The sequence below is a fragment of the Haliaeetus leucocephalus genome, unplaced genomic scaffold, assembly GCF_000737465.1.
Source record: "Haliaeetus leucocephalus isolate CR32 unplaced genomic scaffold, Haliaeetus_leucocephalus-4.0 Scaffold351, whole genome shotgun sequence".
Lineage (NCBI taxonomy): Eukaryota > Metazoa > Chordata > Aves > Accipitriformes > Accipitridae > Haliaeetus > Haliaeetus leucocephalus.
In genome coordinates, this window is record NW_010972787.1 from 8,410,936 (window position 1) to 8,429,897 (window position 18,962).

An 18,962-nucleotide genomic window follows, 5' to 3' on the forward strand; every position below is an offset into this window, starting at 1 on the left:
CTGGACCACATCAAAACCTCTCGCTCTGGCTGGTGACTGATCAAGATACCCCAAGATACATAGTGTCAAGGAAAAGGAGGAATAAAAGGCCAAGCTAAACCAGATAGAGGATTAGCGAGAAAGGCCAAATATTTGGCAAAAGTACAATACCATGTCCTTCACGGCATTATCTGATCCCTAAGTATTAGATATCAGCATGTGGCAAAATATGTGGGATAAATAATCTATCTTCCCTAAGCTCCATCCTGTGAAGCCCCTGTACCAGCTGCTTTTTAACATAAGGTAGTGGATTAGACACATCTTTGGTCTTATCCAATATGTTCCAGATGCTCAGGAGAGGTGTCAATAACATCAGCAAAGGATCTGCCTCCAAACAAAGAAAACAGTCTGAGCTGAGATATGAGGGGCAAGAAGCAAAGAAGCTGAACCTGAAAAAGAGAAAGGAAAATTTTGGCCTAAAGTCAGAAGAAAAAGAGCAAATGTTCATGTGCAAGAGAAACCTAAACTTAGGAAAAGATAGAGGCTGCAGAGCACATTAACAGACAGTCAAGCCAATCTAAAGCAGAATAATTTTCTCTATTTAAGCAGTCTACTTTACTCGGCAAAGTTTCTTACCAGGTACCCTGCTAAGAAAAGAGAGCATTCGTTTAGTCTGTGGGAATCTTTGCAGTTAAAAGAGAGGTGATATCCTGGAAAGAGTTAACGGAGCTGACAGCTATATCAGAAAGAATTGTTTTCAGATTTCCCTTTCCCTGAAGAGCACTTTAACCTGCAAGGTTCTGCTTAGCCGATTCACACAGCAGGTCACTATCATTTATTCAGGCACAAGGGGTGAGTTCAGGATGACATTTCAGTCTTAAATCCCCCATTCTGGAGTGAAATGGGACCAGCAACATCTGAACGCAGTTTTTATTATCTGCGCACATGAGGAAGTATACTTGGAAGTACAGTAACCAATTATTTATTTATTACCTTGTTATGTAAATGATATAATCTCTCTTTTCTTCTGCAAAAGTGAAATCATATCCTGGAGCAGTAAAGGAAACTCTGCAATAAATCTTGCTTGTTAAATTGGCCAAACCCCTGTTAGGTTTGAATAACAATTTTGTTTCGCTGTGTAAAAAGGCAATGTGCCAGAAACCAGGTCCTTGCTTCCTTTTACAAGCACCACTTGCAATGTGTTTATATTTGTATTTATGAAGTGCTTTTTCTTACACTTTACAAAGCAATGAATGGCCTATCTGCCGTGAGGTGAGGGCAGTATTTGCAGCAGCCACTTATGTCAAACACGTTACTGCCAATTAATGCAGGGTGGTATTAACTGAAACCGTGCTCTGCAGTATCAAGCCTTTTCTCCTTGAATTTCTTTCCTGTCTGTGAGTTTGATTTAAAGTCAGGTCTTCAAAAGTCAGTCAATAACAGATGGTTAATAAATTCTAACAGTGCATGCTATGAAATGGTAACAGTCAGCAATTGGCGAATTAACAATTAATGTCTTTCCAGAAATACCTTCCCTGGTGCCCACAGAGTATAACAAGGCTTTTTTTCCCAGTTAAATATTAAGGAATAGATGTTTGCTTCAAAGAAACAAAGTGGACTTCCCAGGATCAGGATATTTCTTCTAAATTTCTTCTATTGTTCCACATAAAAGTAAAGAACATTAAACCAGTGCTCTCTAGGATATCTGAACTACAGAGGTGTCTATAAAGCCCTTCTATATCATAACTAAAAGCATAAATATCTTAGTATGTGCAGCAACCCTGAAGAGTAAAGAAGAAAGAGCGCAAGGGAACAGTTTTTTCCAGAAAATGATTATAACGGATGGTTTTCTTTATATACATCTTTTAGGCTAGTTATTTTGTAAGAGTTGTTGCTCCCCTCCTCTCATATTTAGCTGAGTAGGACTTTGATTAAAAATCCACCCGAGACTACAGTTTGAGCATTTTTCAAGCATGAATAGCACAGCATGTTGCACCCATAAAGCCAGCTATGTGCTTATGTCTTGGCATGTTAGACAAGGCACAGCTTTTACTTCTTAGCATATCTCATGGGGCCAAGATGACGGATTTGTCAATGCGGGCTGAAGCTGCGGCTGCGTTCGATTGCAGCGCCGCGCAAGAGTACCGCGGTACCGTTTAACAAGCTCTCGTGGACACTGGTAGAAACCTGCAGTAGCACGGATCTCAGAGCGAGCTCGCTTATCGCAGAAAAGAGCAGTAATTATAATAGTGTTAGATGGCTAATGGCGTCTGACCTGAAGCTGTGTTACTTCACGTTGCGCTCCTGAGTGCAAGAGAGGGCTGTGACTGCGGTGGGGAAATTCTTCTGGGACCGGTTACACAGAGGGATTCGTGGTGTGGAAGAGTGCCAGTATTCTGCTTTTTTCTTGGGATTTAAGCTCTCCATCAGAGACAATAATGGGAATGCTGGTTACCCTGTCAGGTCCTTGCCACCAGCACATCCCAGCGTGCTCCTCCAGAGCCTGGAGGTGGTGGGCGGTAGGGTTGGTGGGACCACAAGCTCCACGGGACCACGCAAGCCGAGTTGGGCACGGGGCAGGCCCAAACCAAAGAGGACAGCGGTGCCACCTCCCACGCTGTGGGGCACGGCCTCCGCTCCTCACGGATAACAAGGCCGTCCCAGCCTGCCGCAAGAACAGGGAAGATCTGGCCGTCCACCCATGGGCCACACTTGACGGCCTCCCAGCAACGCGCTGGGAACACAGCTTGTATGACCGCTGCTGCCACAGAGCACAGGGGTAACGGAACTAACCAAAAAACTGTTCGTTCTCTTTGCTCTCCCATTCCAGCCCAGAGATCGAGAAGTTCTTTAAGACACGCTTGGACCTGGGATCATCCGACCTAACATCTCAATGCGGCGCCCACATTAAGAGCATCCCCCAATCTCCACCTATAACCAGAGCAGAGCAGATAACAACCCTGCTCCCCAAAATCGCCTTCTCTCCCGACCGCTGGTGGTGCCTGTTTCTAACCACTGACACAGAGGATGTCTCCCGACAGTGACCACGCTTTTAATTTAAGATACGTGGGAGTGATCCGGGTGCCAGGGTTCGGAGTGCCTGACTTGCTCACAAGTGTTGAGCGTGCAGATACCACAGGCCTGCGCACAAATGCTGCTGCTGCACAGCTTCATGGTCATCTTTGTCCTGAAACACTCAAACCTGTGGATTTCCCAGGTGTAGGCATGATAGGCTGCCCCAGCAGAACGTGCTGATCGAGGTACAGAAATGGAGGTGGCTGCTGGAAAGATCTCCTTCCCACAGAACACCTGTGGAAGGAGGGAGGATCGCTAAGCCCATTAGTGAATGTGAAAAACAGGTGTATTCTGTTAAATTAAGTATGGAGAACAAGATGTCCTCAGCGGTTTTCTGTCTTAATTCCTACAATTTACTCAAATGTATTTTTACCACCTTTTATACACAGTGGCATACTTGCGTATTAGTACCAGAACCGAGAGCTAAATTTGTACTTCTTGCACGGCAGTGTTGACAGTATGGGGGCAAGACATGACCTGGTCTGACTTTCATAATCCAATTTGAACATGTAATTCCACCAGTGACTGACATAAATGCATGAGATCTGGAAGTTACTATGATGGAATAAATAGGGGACCAAATATAAAATACTGCATTTGCAAACTTACTTTTCAGAATAGAACCATGCTTTAAATAGCAAGTTTCTCTCTTTCACTTCTCCTGTCCTCCAGCTTAAATTTAGATTATTATCAAGGAGGCAAGCCTGACAATGTGTTAATATAAATCAGTAGAGAAAAAAGACAGGTAATATTGCTTAAATTTAACATAAATTAATAAAATTTAATTAAACTCTATTTTATCAAAGAGTACTGAATTACGAAGGCTGACATTTATGGCTCTTCACACTGGGTGTATTTTCAATTCACCTCAAGGCAGATGCATTTCTTTAAGATAAAACTTTTTAAAGATAATTCTTTTCGGGAAGCAAATAAAACGTGATCTCCAAAGTACTGTCCACAGAGCACTTCTGAGTGTGGCTTACAGAAAGTTAGACAAATATTTGACATGTTTGAAAGCTATAAAAAAAAAATCTGACTGTGAGTGACACATCTTTCAGTAGGGTGTTGGACAAGACTACCTTCAGAGACACCTTCCATTCGAAATTATTCTGTGATTCCATGATTTTTCGTAAGCATTAGTACCAATGAAATTTCTCAATATGGTTGAAACAATTCTTAATAAGCAGCTTGTTTCCAAAATAGTCACCTTTACAAGTTCCATGACAAGGTACAACTCAGTTGGCATGTCCATCTCCTCAATCAGAAGTACAATATTGGGATGCTTCACTCGTCTTAAAATAGATACCTCGTTCTGGATCATGTGTTCCTGCCACACAAAAAAAATCTTTAATGACTATGGGTTGGTGGGAAAAAATTTCACAGTGGAAAAAGCAGAGAGAATTGGGACCTGTGTGGATTTTTCAGGGCTTTTTAAAAAGGTAACAGATGTTGCCTCCAGCAATATGGAAGGAACATACCTAGAAACAACATCAGTGTGATAACTGAAAGAAGAACAGAGAGTAGAACAGAAAAAGAAAGGGAGGAAAAGACATGTTTCTGATGCAGAGAAAAATTAAATACGGAAGCTTCTAAAATTTTTTCTCTGATGCAGAATCTTTTGATTTAAAAATATGATAGCATCTTCTCAGAGAACCTTTTGTTATAGATTTCAAAAGCTAACAGTCACTTGGTATAAAACTGACATAAATTTGATAAACCTTGCATACTGTTTAGACATAGTGACCGGTGTTGTTATAATTATTAGTATTATTTTTCTGTTTTCTATAACATCTGGAATTATGAAAGTTAGAAAACACAATTATGGTTATAAAGAGCAAGGGGAGTGCCCACACACAATCAACCAACTTGAGAATCAACACACACATCTAGAAAGGCAAACTGCAGCCTCTTATACTGATATTCCAAGGGTCTCCAGAGGGCAGGCAAAGGCTTCAACCAAAAAAATTCTAACACTTGCCAAGAAGAATACAAATACTGACAGCTTCCCAAACTGATCTCTCACAAAATGTTTCTTGGGGGGAAAAAAAAAAAAAAAGAAAAAGATTTTTTTGTACTTACTTTTCCTCTACATTTACTTTTTTTGATTATTTTCAGAGCATATTCTCTACCAGTTGATCTGAGGAAAGAGAAATGAAAAAATTGTATGTTCAATCACATTGAATATTTTTCTCAGTCGAGTTTATATTTGTCATTTGAGCGCAGTAGGTCTGGGCAAGAATTCTATTCAAGTATTTGTTTTGTCAAGAAATGAAGCTTGGATTTGACTGAAATTGTGAAGTCGAGCCAAATTTATTAAATACGTGTGCCTGAGAAAAAAAGCATTAAGCATTTTTTTTGAAAAATGAAGACAGTTCAATATTTTCAAAACAAAATCACTTGATTTTTTCATTTTGTAGTGGTAATTGTTATTTCTTCTGCAGTTTTATGTAAAAATATTATATAGTATTTACAGATCCAAATCTTTTCAAAACCAAGTTTTGTTTTCTATTATACAAAAAAAACCCTATGGAAAATACTTTTATTTTTTACTTAAAATGAAAAGACATTTGTTTGCACATCTACACTTATAACTGCTATGATAAAAAAGTCAGTCCTTGGAATAATGTTTTATGTATTCAGTAAGTATACAATATTTAGCAGAGTTAAATATGATGTTTACAGGACAAAATATGAAAGGTTCTGGAGACAGTAAGAAATTATAGAGAATTAGTTCAGGATGAGAACACATTTCCTTTTACGTGTTGTTGTTTTGAAACCATATAATATTTATTGCTACCACATATATACAGATATTTATTATATAGAATGCTAACAGAGACAAATAAGCTTGTAAACAAGTTAACAGTACCAACTTCCACTTCTTAATCAAGCTACAAAACCAAAAGATGGCTGGAGGGATGAAACCAAGAAGCTCCGTTCACAAGCTCTAGTTTCACTATAAGGTTAAATAGAGAACGGGTAATATAAGAAAAAGCTCTCACCGAAACGCTTTCATTTTGTAATAAAAATCTAAACAGCTTTACAAAAGTCTATTACATTGCCCTTAGGCATAAGTTTGGTTAAAAAATAATAAAAAAAAAACCCCTCTCAAGCATATGGGGTGATTTTTTTTCACTCTTCATTTAGCAAAACAGTTAAACTGATACATTAAACTCATACACAATAAGTTAAACAGAGAAATGAACGTGCCTAAAAGTGTGCAGTCTATCAAATAGGATATGCAAAGTGAGTCATAAACTGAAAGCACTGCATTAGGAAAACGACTGGGCATTTTCATTGCCATATTTAAGCATGGAGAATTCCTCTGGAAATGATGTACCACTAGGTATTAATTTAAGGGAAAATGGGGACTTCAGTAAAAAGAAAGAAAAAAACCAAAATATTAATTCTGTTTGAGCTCCCAGGTCAGCAGGGAGCAAAGACAGTCTGTATTAAGACATCAGTTAAAAGGCTGTGCAAAGAAATCACACTGGATGATGATGCTTATGACTTGGAAAAAAAGTACAGCATGGCTGTTCAAGACTTAAGCAAAGAAAAATTAAGATCGTCTCGTATCTGTACTCCCCCCCCAAAGGGGTTTAATGCTCCAGGCACCAGAAGTGGGCCGCACTCCACCTGGGGTGCCCCGTCCTGGTGCTGCTGTTTGGTGGCTACAGTCCCAGCTCAGAGAGGGGACAGGCAGAGATACGGGTGCTATTTTGGGGGAATGGAAGGAGGAGGTAGGAGAAGGAATATTAGAAATTAAGATATCTGGGGTTCAAACTCAGACACAATACAGCCTCTTTCAATAGGAGTCTCTTTCAAGCTGCTTGGTTGCCCTAGGAATGCTTCCTTTCTGTCATGAGAAAGGAAATTGATGGTTTTTGTTGGCCATGGGAGACTCCATGTACTCCAAAACACTGGGAAATCTGAGCTAGTGAGGAAATGTCAGAATTTGGAAGTATCTGAAAGTTAAAAATGAACACATATAAAAACACCACAGGACAAATTGCACATATGATGGAGCAGATATGTAACGAGCAGATGACAACTCTGACTGCTCTTTGTTTTGGTAAAAAGAAAATTAAAGCTAAGATAATGCAAATCCTTTCCCCTGAAAAGCTGCAGAACCGCAGGCTGTCAGCAGCGCGACAACTTACACACCCGCCAAAAAATACGCACGGCCATGCCAGAAACTCGCAGTGAAATGGGCATACTGCCTCTCACCTATCACTCAACCCAAACAGTAAAAAGGTGCCACACAAAGTAGGAAACACGTTACAGCTGGATAAAAGCCCGGACCCACAGCAGTACCGCAGGGCACAGAGTTAGACCCCTCGTTCATAACAGGGCTCCATGCTACGCTCCCTGGCCGTTCTAACCTATTGCAAATTTCGCAGAGATTTCCATTGCACTGGAGACAAAAAACTACCGTCATCATTTCTGTGTGTGCATTAAATGTATTTGTGCGTGCATGCGTGCGCGCCCGTGCGTTCACAGATGCACAGAAGGGGCTTTAGAAGTCCTCACGTGAAAATTTTGAGGATGGTTTTTCGTTTCTATTTGCACCATTCCTTGTCAGAGGAAAACGCCTGTGAACGCATTTGAAGCGCTGGGGTGGCTAACCAGTGCGCACAGGCTGGTCTCCACAGCTATGGAGAAGAAGTGATCGGTGAAGATGTGTAACAAGACCCGTTCCTACTTGCTTAACACCTCGTGGCGCTACTCCTTTGAAGTCTAATGCACACAGGAATTGTACATCAGAGGAAAGTGGAAAAGTCCTCTATCCCAAGTATCACCCCATCAATTCTGGCTCTGCAAAAATGATGGACATATCAGACTTTGAAGTGAGGTGTTTTTTGCTTAGAAAGACTGTGAAGAATGTTTTTGAAGGGGTTTTACATGCACTGGCTTTAATTTACCCTCTGAGTCTTTAGTCTCTCCTTCCACACTTGTGATGGCAAGGGTATACTGCTTTAGAAGTGGAAATGAACAGAAATAATTCTACTTTAATTTTCAAGCTCTCCCAAAGTAGTAACTCTCTGATATAAATGGGATCTATGGAATGGTATAGCTCAGAAAGCATAAGAGTGTGTATCTGGGAATACCTGAGTAATCATGCTATTTGAGCACATATTCACTAGATACGTCGTGTTATTGGATACTTCTGGGACCAGTGGGATAGACTAGAGGACAGGAAACAGTTTTCATTTAAGCTCTCGAGGATATTGTAATCAGTGTTATTTTTAGGTGTGGTGGGACCTATATTTAATTCTGTTCATGTCTTTTCTCTCAGCTTGAGAAAGAGTTGTAAAATGCACACTAGCACATTTGAACTGTCTCTCAGCACAACTGGCATTTTCAGCTGAATGCCAGTGTATCAAAACCTCAACCTTTTTTACTTTGCCTTGTAATCTGTTTCTCTCAGTCACTACTCACTTCACTTTTAGCTTGCCGCCTTCTCTTTTCCTAGTTGTATGTTTTCACCCACGTTTTTCATCAGTCATGCCCCCTCCATAGGGTTTTACAGTGCCTTCTTGTTTTCATATTGTTTTGCTTTGCTTCCTTTAGGTTTCCGTATTCCCCAGTTTAGCGTTCAGACCCTGGGGTTTGATCTGAACAGCTACTGCCCTCCGGATGACCAGCTCCACCATGAACTCACTCTGACAGAGTTCTCAAGGCCTCACAAGAGCTTTGGCCAAGTCTCACAAGCACACTGTCAGCTGATACAAAATCCACTCTTCCCCCTTTTCCCAACAGCTGTCTTCATGGTCTCCGACTTGCCAGACTCTTTCGGATGCAGAGCGGGACCTGTCTTTTTCCAGAGAGACTCTAGTTTAAAACCAGCCAAGCTAATTTATCATCATCTGCCATGAGATCTAATCTTGACTTACTCTCTAGGGTTAATATCGCATTCTTACAGGGTAAAGAGCAAAGGTTCTTTCTTTGAGCCTAAAGGTGAGGTTACAGTCTTCTGCAAGAGTCTCCTCTCCAGAATATGTTAATAGGGGATACAAAACTTGTGGAATTTCATTATCAGACCTTGACATCTCTATTGTTCTTTCTTTTGGACATCTCTAGCTCTGGCACTTTTTTGCCTTCTCTGCACTGCTACTATCTAACACGAGCAATCTTACAACCATTTCACATACAGGTACCTTCTGTCTTTTTACCCCATATTCTCCTATTTTTAACAATAACACCAAAAAGCACCTGCAGTTCAGCTCAGAGCACTTCTGTCTTTGTTCTGTCTATTTTTTACACTCTTAATGTTGGGTAGAGCCAGTTCAAACCTGGTTCATGACCTGCCTTACCAGATTTAGAAACTGACACCTGAGCTAGTCAACCTGGACACTTTCAGCAACACCGACATTTGAGGTGACTTGTGACTTCTCTGATCTGGAGTGGATGTCTAAAATCAGTCTTTAAGGGTGACTGTTCTCACATCTTAACAGTAAAGGGCACTGGAGAAGTTAGATTTTGATGTCTGCAGTGCAGGCTCCTAAACTTGGATGAAGCTCATATAATGGCATAAAGCAGGCAAGCAGAAGATAGATGCCCATTTAATTAAAGATAAGCACGGAAGAGGTTACTCCTCACTGTCAGATGGCAGAATAGATGGATCCAAAGTCAGCTCTGTGCTTACCGCCACCACTACAGCAGACACAGAAAACTTCCTGACATCTTTACAGAATGCTCCTACATGTGAAATGTTTCATTGGTCTAACATAAAGGGACAGTTGCAAGAACGTACCGCAAGGAAAGATGTTATTTCAGTGCAACAAGAAAGATTTAACACAAAGAACTGGTAAAGTCATGCAGAGTACAGCAGAAAAAAAACATATAAAACCCACAAAGAATCAAATTCACAGACTGTCCCTTGGACTCACTCTCTTTGTCCTATGAGAGGGCATTAGTCTAGTGTTTCCATCTGGCATTGAGACATTACCTTATTACATGTCCTATATTCTACAAATAAAGATATGATCTAGGAAAGCATGACATTAATGATTATTTTTACAGTAATAAGCATATTATCCTCCTCACCTTTCTATACACTCCTTCACAATAGCAAAATTTCCATCTCCTATAGTCCTTCCGACTTTATATCGCTCTGCTATCGATGCTGGAACCTGGAAACCTTCCTCCAACACTTCTGAAAGAATCATTAGTACATTTTTATTGTTAGTGAAGGAAACACAGATGTTGCACATAACATGCATTTTAAGTCTATGGTTTAGGAGCCTGGAAACCATTCCGAGTCAGTATCTCACTTACTGTACAGTCAAACCATGCTGCTGACATTGTATATACTCAACAGGTTTCACACAGATACAATAATGAAAAATAAGACTTCTGGGGGCTCAAACATACCACCATTCGAGTGTTACATGGTTTACCATTCCCATTGCAATATGCCCCCAGGACAAAACCAAAATTGTATTTTTTTAATTATGAAAAGGCCTCTGTGATCTGCACAAGCGCAGACCAGCCTCCAAAAAGGGTTGGAACTCCTTGACACAGCATGATTAAATATATGTACCAAAGAAGTCCAACACTCAAGCACTTATTTTATTACATCCTGTAAACTGAGACATCCATAAAACTCCTCATGTGCTAAGTGCTAGTTCTCCCCCTCCCCCAATATTAAATATTTAGTTTTTAAACAAATGTTCTCAATAATACTACTTCGCATGCAACCTGGGCACCAGATGTTTAGGTAAAATTGCATTACACAGTGTCTAAGCATAAGAAAAGTTTGTAGTTTCATGTGTTTTAGTGCTCATTCATGTACCATTATTTTTAAATGTATTTGAAATAGCGTGCTACAAATACCTAACATGCCTCTAAAAGCTGACTGTAAACTGCAGCTGATACAAACTAGTATATAAAAAAATGACTCTCAGAAATGTGACTTGAATTTATACTCTTTAAGACAGCGGGTTTAACTGTATTTTTATCTGTCCTTTGTTCCAGTGTAGTATTAAAAGCGAATGTTACGGCACAAGGAGGCTGGGGTTTGCCTGCAGTCACAGGCAGCATGAGGAGTTAGTGTCAGACGGGACCATACACGCACACTTACGTGTACCCGTGTGTGGACTGGCAGTATTTGAGCGGACACTATCCCTCAGCCTTCGTATGGGGTGAGACTAATCACTTTTGAGTAAAGACCCAGGACTGCAGCAGGTTCTTTAGTACCGTGACAGACGAGACAAAAAAATTACTGAAATAATCCAGCCAGCGCTGCGTCACCTGCAGAACTAGCACCTGGAGCATCCTGCAACAAAACCACCTCCGAACAGGGATGTCCAGATCGAATCTGATCCAGAGTGAACGCAACTGGTGTGCTAAGACTGACGAGCCTCCTCTGGGAGAGTCATCCAGCCCGCGACGCTCCCACCTTCCCCGGCAGGAAGAATGACTCATTTCCTACACAGCTGCTGTTATCGCCACATCGACTGCTTTGAAATGTCAGCCTTCAAACGTTACCTTCTGCAGGTCCATCATTTTCATCCATAGAGCTGCAGACTTTGGTGGATGCTAATGAGGTAGAGGAGCCACTGTGTTGGGAGCTCTGGAAATGGAGAGACACAAACGAAAACAGATGATTTTTAAGGAGCACGAGTACCTGCAGCATGTGCGTGCTGGACACATGTCCCGGGGAGGCTTCAGCGTTCCCTATGTAAAGCATCAATTTACTTTGGTGGAGGGATATGTGGATGCTTGGGAACGAGTCCAATTTTTCCACTGAATTCACACTTTCAGTACCCCCGTGTACACGGAGCTATCCCTGACCCATCACAGGCAGCAATGTGCAGCAACGCTTTTATGTATGGTCTACTAGTTTCTCGCTATTCCACACGCGTTTTGGCAGGGAAAACTGAGGAGCTGCATGCCCTCTGCAGGCAGGAGACTGCTTTTTCAGCCACTCCGTTAACCCAGCAGGCACTAGAAGCACCAACGTCTGTTTTGTCCGACGCTGGCTTTGTTACAGGCAGAATTCCTCAATTTTGCAAACCTCCTTCTGGTGAAATCCTCCCCAGCTGTGGTCTAGAAGGGAGAAATCACTATGGTACTATATGGAGAATATGAAATGTCAGGGTGAAAAATGTTTGCTTTCTTGGAAAAGCATTTGATGGGGTATAGCTCACTTGAGGCATGAGTCCGGACCTCAGTTTCAAGTACCTGTACAGCAAGTGTCTACATTTGCCCGTGCAGTTAATGGGAGAGGATGGTATCTCTATAGTCTCTAGAAGGAGGCTCGTAGCCACCCAGCTTGGATGCCAAAAGAGTAGCAGGCAGATCTCAGAAGGGAAGCCTTCCAAAGCACCCATCGGTGTCATGTATGGACTCCAGGCATGTACTTCAGGAAGACTGCTTCATCACGCATCTAGATGGACAAACCTACACAGACGTATGAGATGGCCTGGATTTCACCCAAAACACCTATGCTGCACTGCGTAACAACGGTACAAACATATCTTCAGGATTCTCCCGTCTTCAAAGGAAATCGGGAGAAGCTAACGGTGCAACAGCGGCCCTTTAAACTCACAGCGAAACTGAGCATTTCCTCAGGTCCTCGTGTTGCAACGTCAGTGAGAAGCGTTCAGACGATTTCCAGAATGAAAACCTTCTGGGGTTCACACAGTTCGCATGCTGAAAGGTTACGAAGCACTGCAGTATTTCCTCACCTCCTTCAATCTATATATCACATAAATTGCAGGCTGTACTGCATGCAACTAACACTATCCGTTCCTTATCTGCGTTTGCAAGGTATCTAGATGCCCGCAATAAGGGTGCCAATCCGCTTTACAAATTTAATACAGCTTCTTGAATGATCTCTCTCCTCTGCCACTGCAGAGCACAGCCAGCAACTGAATAACTAACAATGCAGCAGTTGGGATTTTTGCAGAGTACGGAGCCAGGGAGAAGGCAGTCAGCAGACTTAAAAGCTGGCCAGGATGCTGAGTTCATTTGAACAGAATAACTTTTAATTTCTCCCACAATAGATTAAGGTCAGATGATTTAGGCAAAGGCTGAACTTGGCCTATTTTTCACTAAATAATCCTGCGAGCTTGCACATCCCATCTACCAAGAGACTCTTTGCCTTTTTTTCCTTTTAATCAACCCCAGCTCCTTCTTTTCATCCATCCAAGCATTTCTTCTGAGCTTTGACTAGAATTAAAAATTGCATTAATCAGTTTTTGGAATACTTTTGCTGCCTTTTGACAACAGAAATGAGCACTGACTGATCTTATGCAGTTTGCTAAGATATTGCAGCCCTTGTTTCAAGATTAGGACGTGTTTATGTATATGCTATTCCTGTGCTAAACGCTGCAGGACGTCTCAGTAAAACTTACCTCTGGTTCGTTTTTGAACAAGGGAGCAGATGAGGATCAAGGTAACGGGAAAATGCTAGGAGTTCTCATGCCTGGAGAAGTCACTCTCCAAGCCTATTTTTATACACATGTAATGAGAGAATTGTTTCCTTTACGCTCCTGCTTGTAAAATAAGCAGAAAAACATGTTTTCTCTACTCATTCTCCTGCGTCTGTTTGTTTTCCTAGACCAGGCATCCAATTTCTTACTTCCCGCTCCACAGTATTTTCTTAAAGGAATTACAATTTAAATATGTTTAATATTTGTTACAGATGCAACCAGAATGAATCTTTACGACATTTCAGGGGTACAACACAAAAAGGTTAGTGCTAGCTTTTCAATAGATTATCAAGCAGCTACTTTATTCAGTTTTTTGTATTTTAAATAGTGAGATTACACTTTTCAGCAGATGTTAGGTCAAGACTGCCGACTACACACCGCTGCAGCTTTCTTCAGCAGTCTGACAGTCCCTTTACGGAGTTTCGCACCCATTGTTCTCATTTGTGAGAATGGGAGAAGTGAAAATCGAGACCTAACTCGGTGGCCACATATTCTCAGAATAGGTGCCTAGAGGGACTCAAATTTCTGTTTGGGAACGGAATTTCTTAAGGACCCTCAAGACGAGGTTTAACTGAGAACTGTGACCGCTCAGTCCTTCCAAAATTCGATTCCTTCGAGGGCCCATTTCAGCAAAGAGCTACAGCAAGTGCTTCACTTTAAATACAAATAATCTTAATGGCCTACACATGACTGAAATTAAATTCACTCCTAAATATCTGCTCCCTAAATATGTATTTAGCCAAGGTTTAGTTAAACAAACAGAAAAAAAAGTGGCCCATAGAATATTTAAAGGAAATAAAACATCGATATGAGATCGATTTTTAAGTGCCCCTATTTCTTTTCTTACTGACACTGCGTAAGGATGGGAAGGCTAAGATGATATTCACAACCGAAGAAGAACTAAAGTGATGCCTTAGCAGCATATACTGTACCAGAGGTCTGCAAACAAAGCATACAGCCCCTTCAGTGAGATCTGCGGGCGAAGCACCGGCGTGTGAGCTGAAGCAGAGCTCACCAGCGGCAAGGAAGCAGTAGCTAAGAAGACATTTGCTAAAAATACATACCGAGATTTTTAAAACTTTAAAATTTTTAAATGAGTTGAAAAATATGAAGAAAACACACACTTTTCATTACCTTTGCTGAACCCCTCCTATTAAAACAACAGATTAAAAAGAAATCAGGAACCATACATTTGCACATATTCACCAAGTCTGCTGACGGACCCCCTTTCACAATTAAAGAAACGTTACTAGGTAAACACGACACAAATATTTTCATCTTTATTCAGTCCTCTGGAACAACATGCAGGCATTTATTTATTTCTCTTTACTTCAGCTAGAAGGACATTCCGTTTATTTAGACTTTAATTAGCTCGTTGTTCTCACAAGCTGAAAGCCCTCCGGGTCCAGCAATCCTTGTGGGTCTCGGTGTTCCTTCCAGTTGGCTTGCCAATCGCGAGGCATTGTCGTGCACGCTGTTGCTCTCACAGCTGTGGACTCCATCAGGGATATTGCAGATGGGGAGGAGGGGGAAAAACAAACTCTAAGCAAGGGTATAATCTCTTCAACACACAGACCTTAATGCAATTAGCTGTTTTAATTTTAAGAGATGCTGAGGTGCTTGAAATGTCATCACTTTTACACAGATTTAAAGGGGTCCAGTTGCACAGGTTGCCAGCACATGGCCATTTTTATGGCACACCTCCATAAAAGCGATGGCATAAAAAAATCAGGGCTTTGGTGTAAGGACTTCAGATCCTATTCAGGTTTATATAACAGATGGCCAGCACACCACACATCTCATTGATGTGAACGGAAACATTAGTGCTATAGAGTTTCATCCATGTCTCACTGGGAGATTTATTTAGCAACTGTTTTGTAAATAGTTTCTATCTCAGTGGAAATTGTGCTACGTCCGTGAAAAAAAGGCAGTAAAATAAATATTACTGTAATTTCTCTCTCCCCATACTCACCTTTGCCCTAAATTAATCTTAAAAAGCCCCCTCCGACTTAAGAGCAGGAATTATTCTTGGGGACCACCAGTTATGAAAAGAAACAAGTATGACTAGGAAGTTTGTTAATGCAATTCAAATTCCTGAATCTTTAAACCCCAAATACTGCATTATATTTTCCAAACCTCTCAAAACCTTTATTAGCGCATATGGAGGCTGCAAAGTCTCTCAACAATAGATGCCTTTGTATTTTCCTAGCATGAAGGAAGCATCTGGATGAAATGTGAGTAACAGAAATGCACACAGGTGTAACGCTAAGTTTGGATCTCATGCAGAGTTCTGCTCTTTTAGAAACAGGCTTAATGAAGCAAAGATTAAAATTAGTAAACAAAGTGTGAATTCAGGAAGGAGGCTCAGGATAAGGGAATTATTAATGTCTTTAAATGATGCCTCCAAAGATTTCTGCTATTCTGAAGAATTCTACAGAATTTTAAAAACATATAAAAAGCTATGTGTGTCAATAATATGTGTAAGATGAAGTTCAATTCAGCAAGGATAAATAGCATTAATCCCAAACCTAAACAGTTAAGCAACCACGCTCACCTCTTTTGGAGCCCATACTAGCATTCAGTCTGGTTATAAATAACCTTTGCAAGGTAGCCGCCATGAATTCCTGACATAGTCAGTTCCTTAGCCTAAAGATCATCACAGTTAATGGTAAAATAAAGACAACAGTCCAGTGCAGGTATTAGCTCTGAAGGACTTTGAATTCCTGTAAGGTGTAACAGTGTTAAGCAAGAAATAAGCGAGTCAATACAACAAAATGGTACATCTCCAGAGAACAAAAGGTAAAGCAGAGGACAGCTGGTTTAAAACAGTAAAATAATATATTTTGATGCGTTTTTTAAGAAGGCAAACTCATTTTTCTATTTTTCAATTTAGAGAGAAGCAAAGGGTTACACTGAAACGCCCTCTCCCAACTCTATCCAGCCAAAAATGTTTTTGATTTTCTTTTGTTTAATCACTTACATTTTTTGGCCCAGCCAGCTGAGATGGGGGAAGAAGTTTTCATGTAAACAGTACAGAGCTGGCAAAAAATTACTTCATGGAGAAACATCAAATCCATAATCTTCATGCCGAAAGAATGGAAGCCAATGGAATTCAATGTATAGAAAGAGAAATGATGCAATTGTTTTCTTTTCAAATTCAGACATTGCACTAAACTGACACATAAGATCCAAATTTATTTATAAACTGCTTCATCTGGAAAGGAACAATAAAAAATGTATGCGAAACTGCTTCTTATCCACAGTTCTACATCCCGCCCTGTCTTGTTAGACACTTGACTTGAGAGAGGCCCTACATACATAGGGAAATGGTATTTTTTTGTTCATTTCTGCAATTCAGGACTTACACAGCTTGGCGAAGAGCTACGTTCAAACAACACAAGCAATAATCTGGTGTAGTCATTCAGGAACTTGTGTTGGTTTTCTTCTTTGAGGGACAGAGGGACAAGTGGGAGAGTTCGCAAGGAAATGGAGCTGACAGACTGAAGTTACGTTTTCAAGCTGAAGGACTTTGTTTTATTAGGATCCTCTTATTAAGCTGCAGCATCGACTGCTTATACACTCATTTGATTTGTGTAACAAGGCAATTCTGAAAGACCAGCATAGTTTCCTATATGGTATTTAACAGTAAACTTAAATCTAACCTCCACTAGCTCCTAACAGCTGCTTCCAAAGCTGAGCCATAATTCAGACTGTAGGCTCACTCAACCTTTGGCATCCTCCAGAAAAGAGTGATGATCTAAAAAAAAAAAAGTATCAGATTCATGGTATCGGAAGTTGACCTGTCATTACCGTATCCATACTGTGGTTAACATAAAAAGTTACACGTGCGGTGAAGCAATGTGAAGGTTTCCTTTTTCCTTTTCTAAAGTTATACACAAGTAAAATTTTCCACTCAACTACAGAATAAAAATTGAAAGGCCATCAAAGGAGGTTCTTATTTCTTCCACCTAATTAAGGGCACAGCACAATCACCACTTTTATGTTGAATCTATCTGAGTTGTATTTTAAAAGCTCTCCTGGTATTCTTAACTGTTACTTGGTAGAGACAAACCTCAATTATTTTTTTTCCTACTCTTCCTCATTTCTATAATACTGTTTCCTTTCTATGTCTGCACACCTTTTTTAGGCACACCTATTTACTAGCAACCAAGAGAGTTTCAAAACTAGAACTTTTAGCAGGCCCACAGATCCCTCTAGGAGAGTGTCTGAACACCAGCTGAAGCATCAGACTGGCAGATGACATGTCAGAAACTAACATCTCTCTTCCCCCGCCCCCGCCCAACAAAAAATAGAATTAGCCTATAGATATGTATCTTTAAAGAGTGGAAAGACGTATCAAGAAAACAAGGTACTTATTTTAAAACACCGTGGGTATGTTTCAGTACTCTTAGTGTTCCACAGGCATATTTTCCTAATACTTGTCTTACGAGGAGCGCTGCTGTCGCTGAGTTGTCAGCAGGGAGCCGGTACCTTGCTTTGGATAGTCGGCTAATTTCCCACTTCAGACTTCACGTCTATCGCGTTGCGTGCACACAAACTTACCCATAAGCAATTCAAGGCAGGTATATTTACCGTCTCCAAAAGACCTGTTAGAAACCAAATTCTTCCTTGAAGGATCTTTTGCCTCCACACACTAGAGCCCAAAGTTTACTATTCAAAAAGGCACTGAACGCATCTACTATTTAAAGGAACCCATTAGGATGCATGAATCCCGTATGCTTATACTAAATGAACTGTTAGATGGACAATGCTGATCCAAAATGAACAAGCAATACCAACTACAAGTATTTTTTTAAAGCCTGTTAATCATGTTTCCAAAATAAACTCACTGAACAGTGTGTATTTTTTAAATATATTTATTACATCGCTTACAATAATCTACAGTAATGTTAAATCTAGCAAAACAACAAATTGCAACCAGGATGACATGGTCAAATATGAAACACAAGTACAACACAGTATGATGAAACAATGGCACAAAAATGAAGGTGATTTTCTTCAGCTGATTATATGAAATAAAACATTCATCGGCATTTATTTTTGCAAGTTTTACATTTTTTGTTGATAAATCAACAGCTTTCTTTTTGGTTTCCCGCATCACATTAATACAAAAATGGTATATTTTAAAAAGCAAATATCCAAGAACTTTTCTTTAAAAAAAATAATTGTATGCATAACTTTGTAAAATCTTAAACTTATGTTGTAAATGTGCCAATATTTACAATATCATAGTGCAACTAACAAAATAAAGAGGCCTTAGCACAAACATCGTTAGCTCCTCTTTCACTAGAGTCCAAATTCCAAAACACTGTATTGCAGGGCAAACCACAAACTAATTACCTCATATAACATCAGACAACAAGTACACGCTGAATACAGAACAGCTTTTTTCATACTTCACTGCTGAGGGTTAATTTAAGCAAATCTGAATATAACCAACATGCGCAA

General features: G+C 40.3%; 1 protein-coding gene across 2 annotated transcripts in view; it reads right to left on the minus strand.

Moving 5' to 3' along the window:
- The window catches only part of DCLK1 (doublecortin-like kinase 1), a 245,703-nt gene that overhangs the window by 33,450 nt on the left and 193,291 nt on the right, over positions 1 to 18,962 (minus strand). For both annotated transcript variants that reach the window (XM_010572748.1, XM_010572749.1), the window contains 4 exons: positions 11,545 to 11,629; positions 10,102 to 10,210; positions 5,134 to 5,191; positions 4,262 to 4,381 (listed from right to left, as the gene is read on the minus strand). In XM_010572748.1, the coding sequence (XP_010571050.1) occupies positions 4,262 to 4,381; positions 5,134 to 5,191; positions 10,102 to 10,210; positions 11,545 to 11,629 (372 nt within the window). The remainder of the gene's footprint in view (positions 1 to 4,261; positions 4,382 to 5,133; positions 5,192 to 10,101; positions 10,211 to 11,544; positions 11,630 to 18,962) is intronic.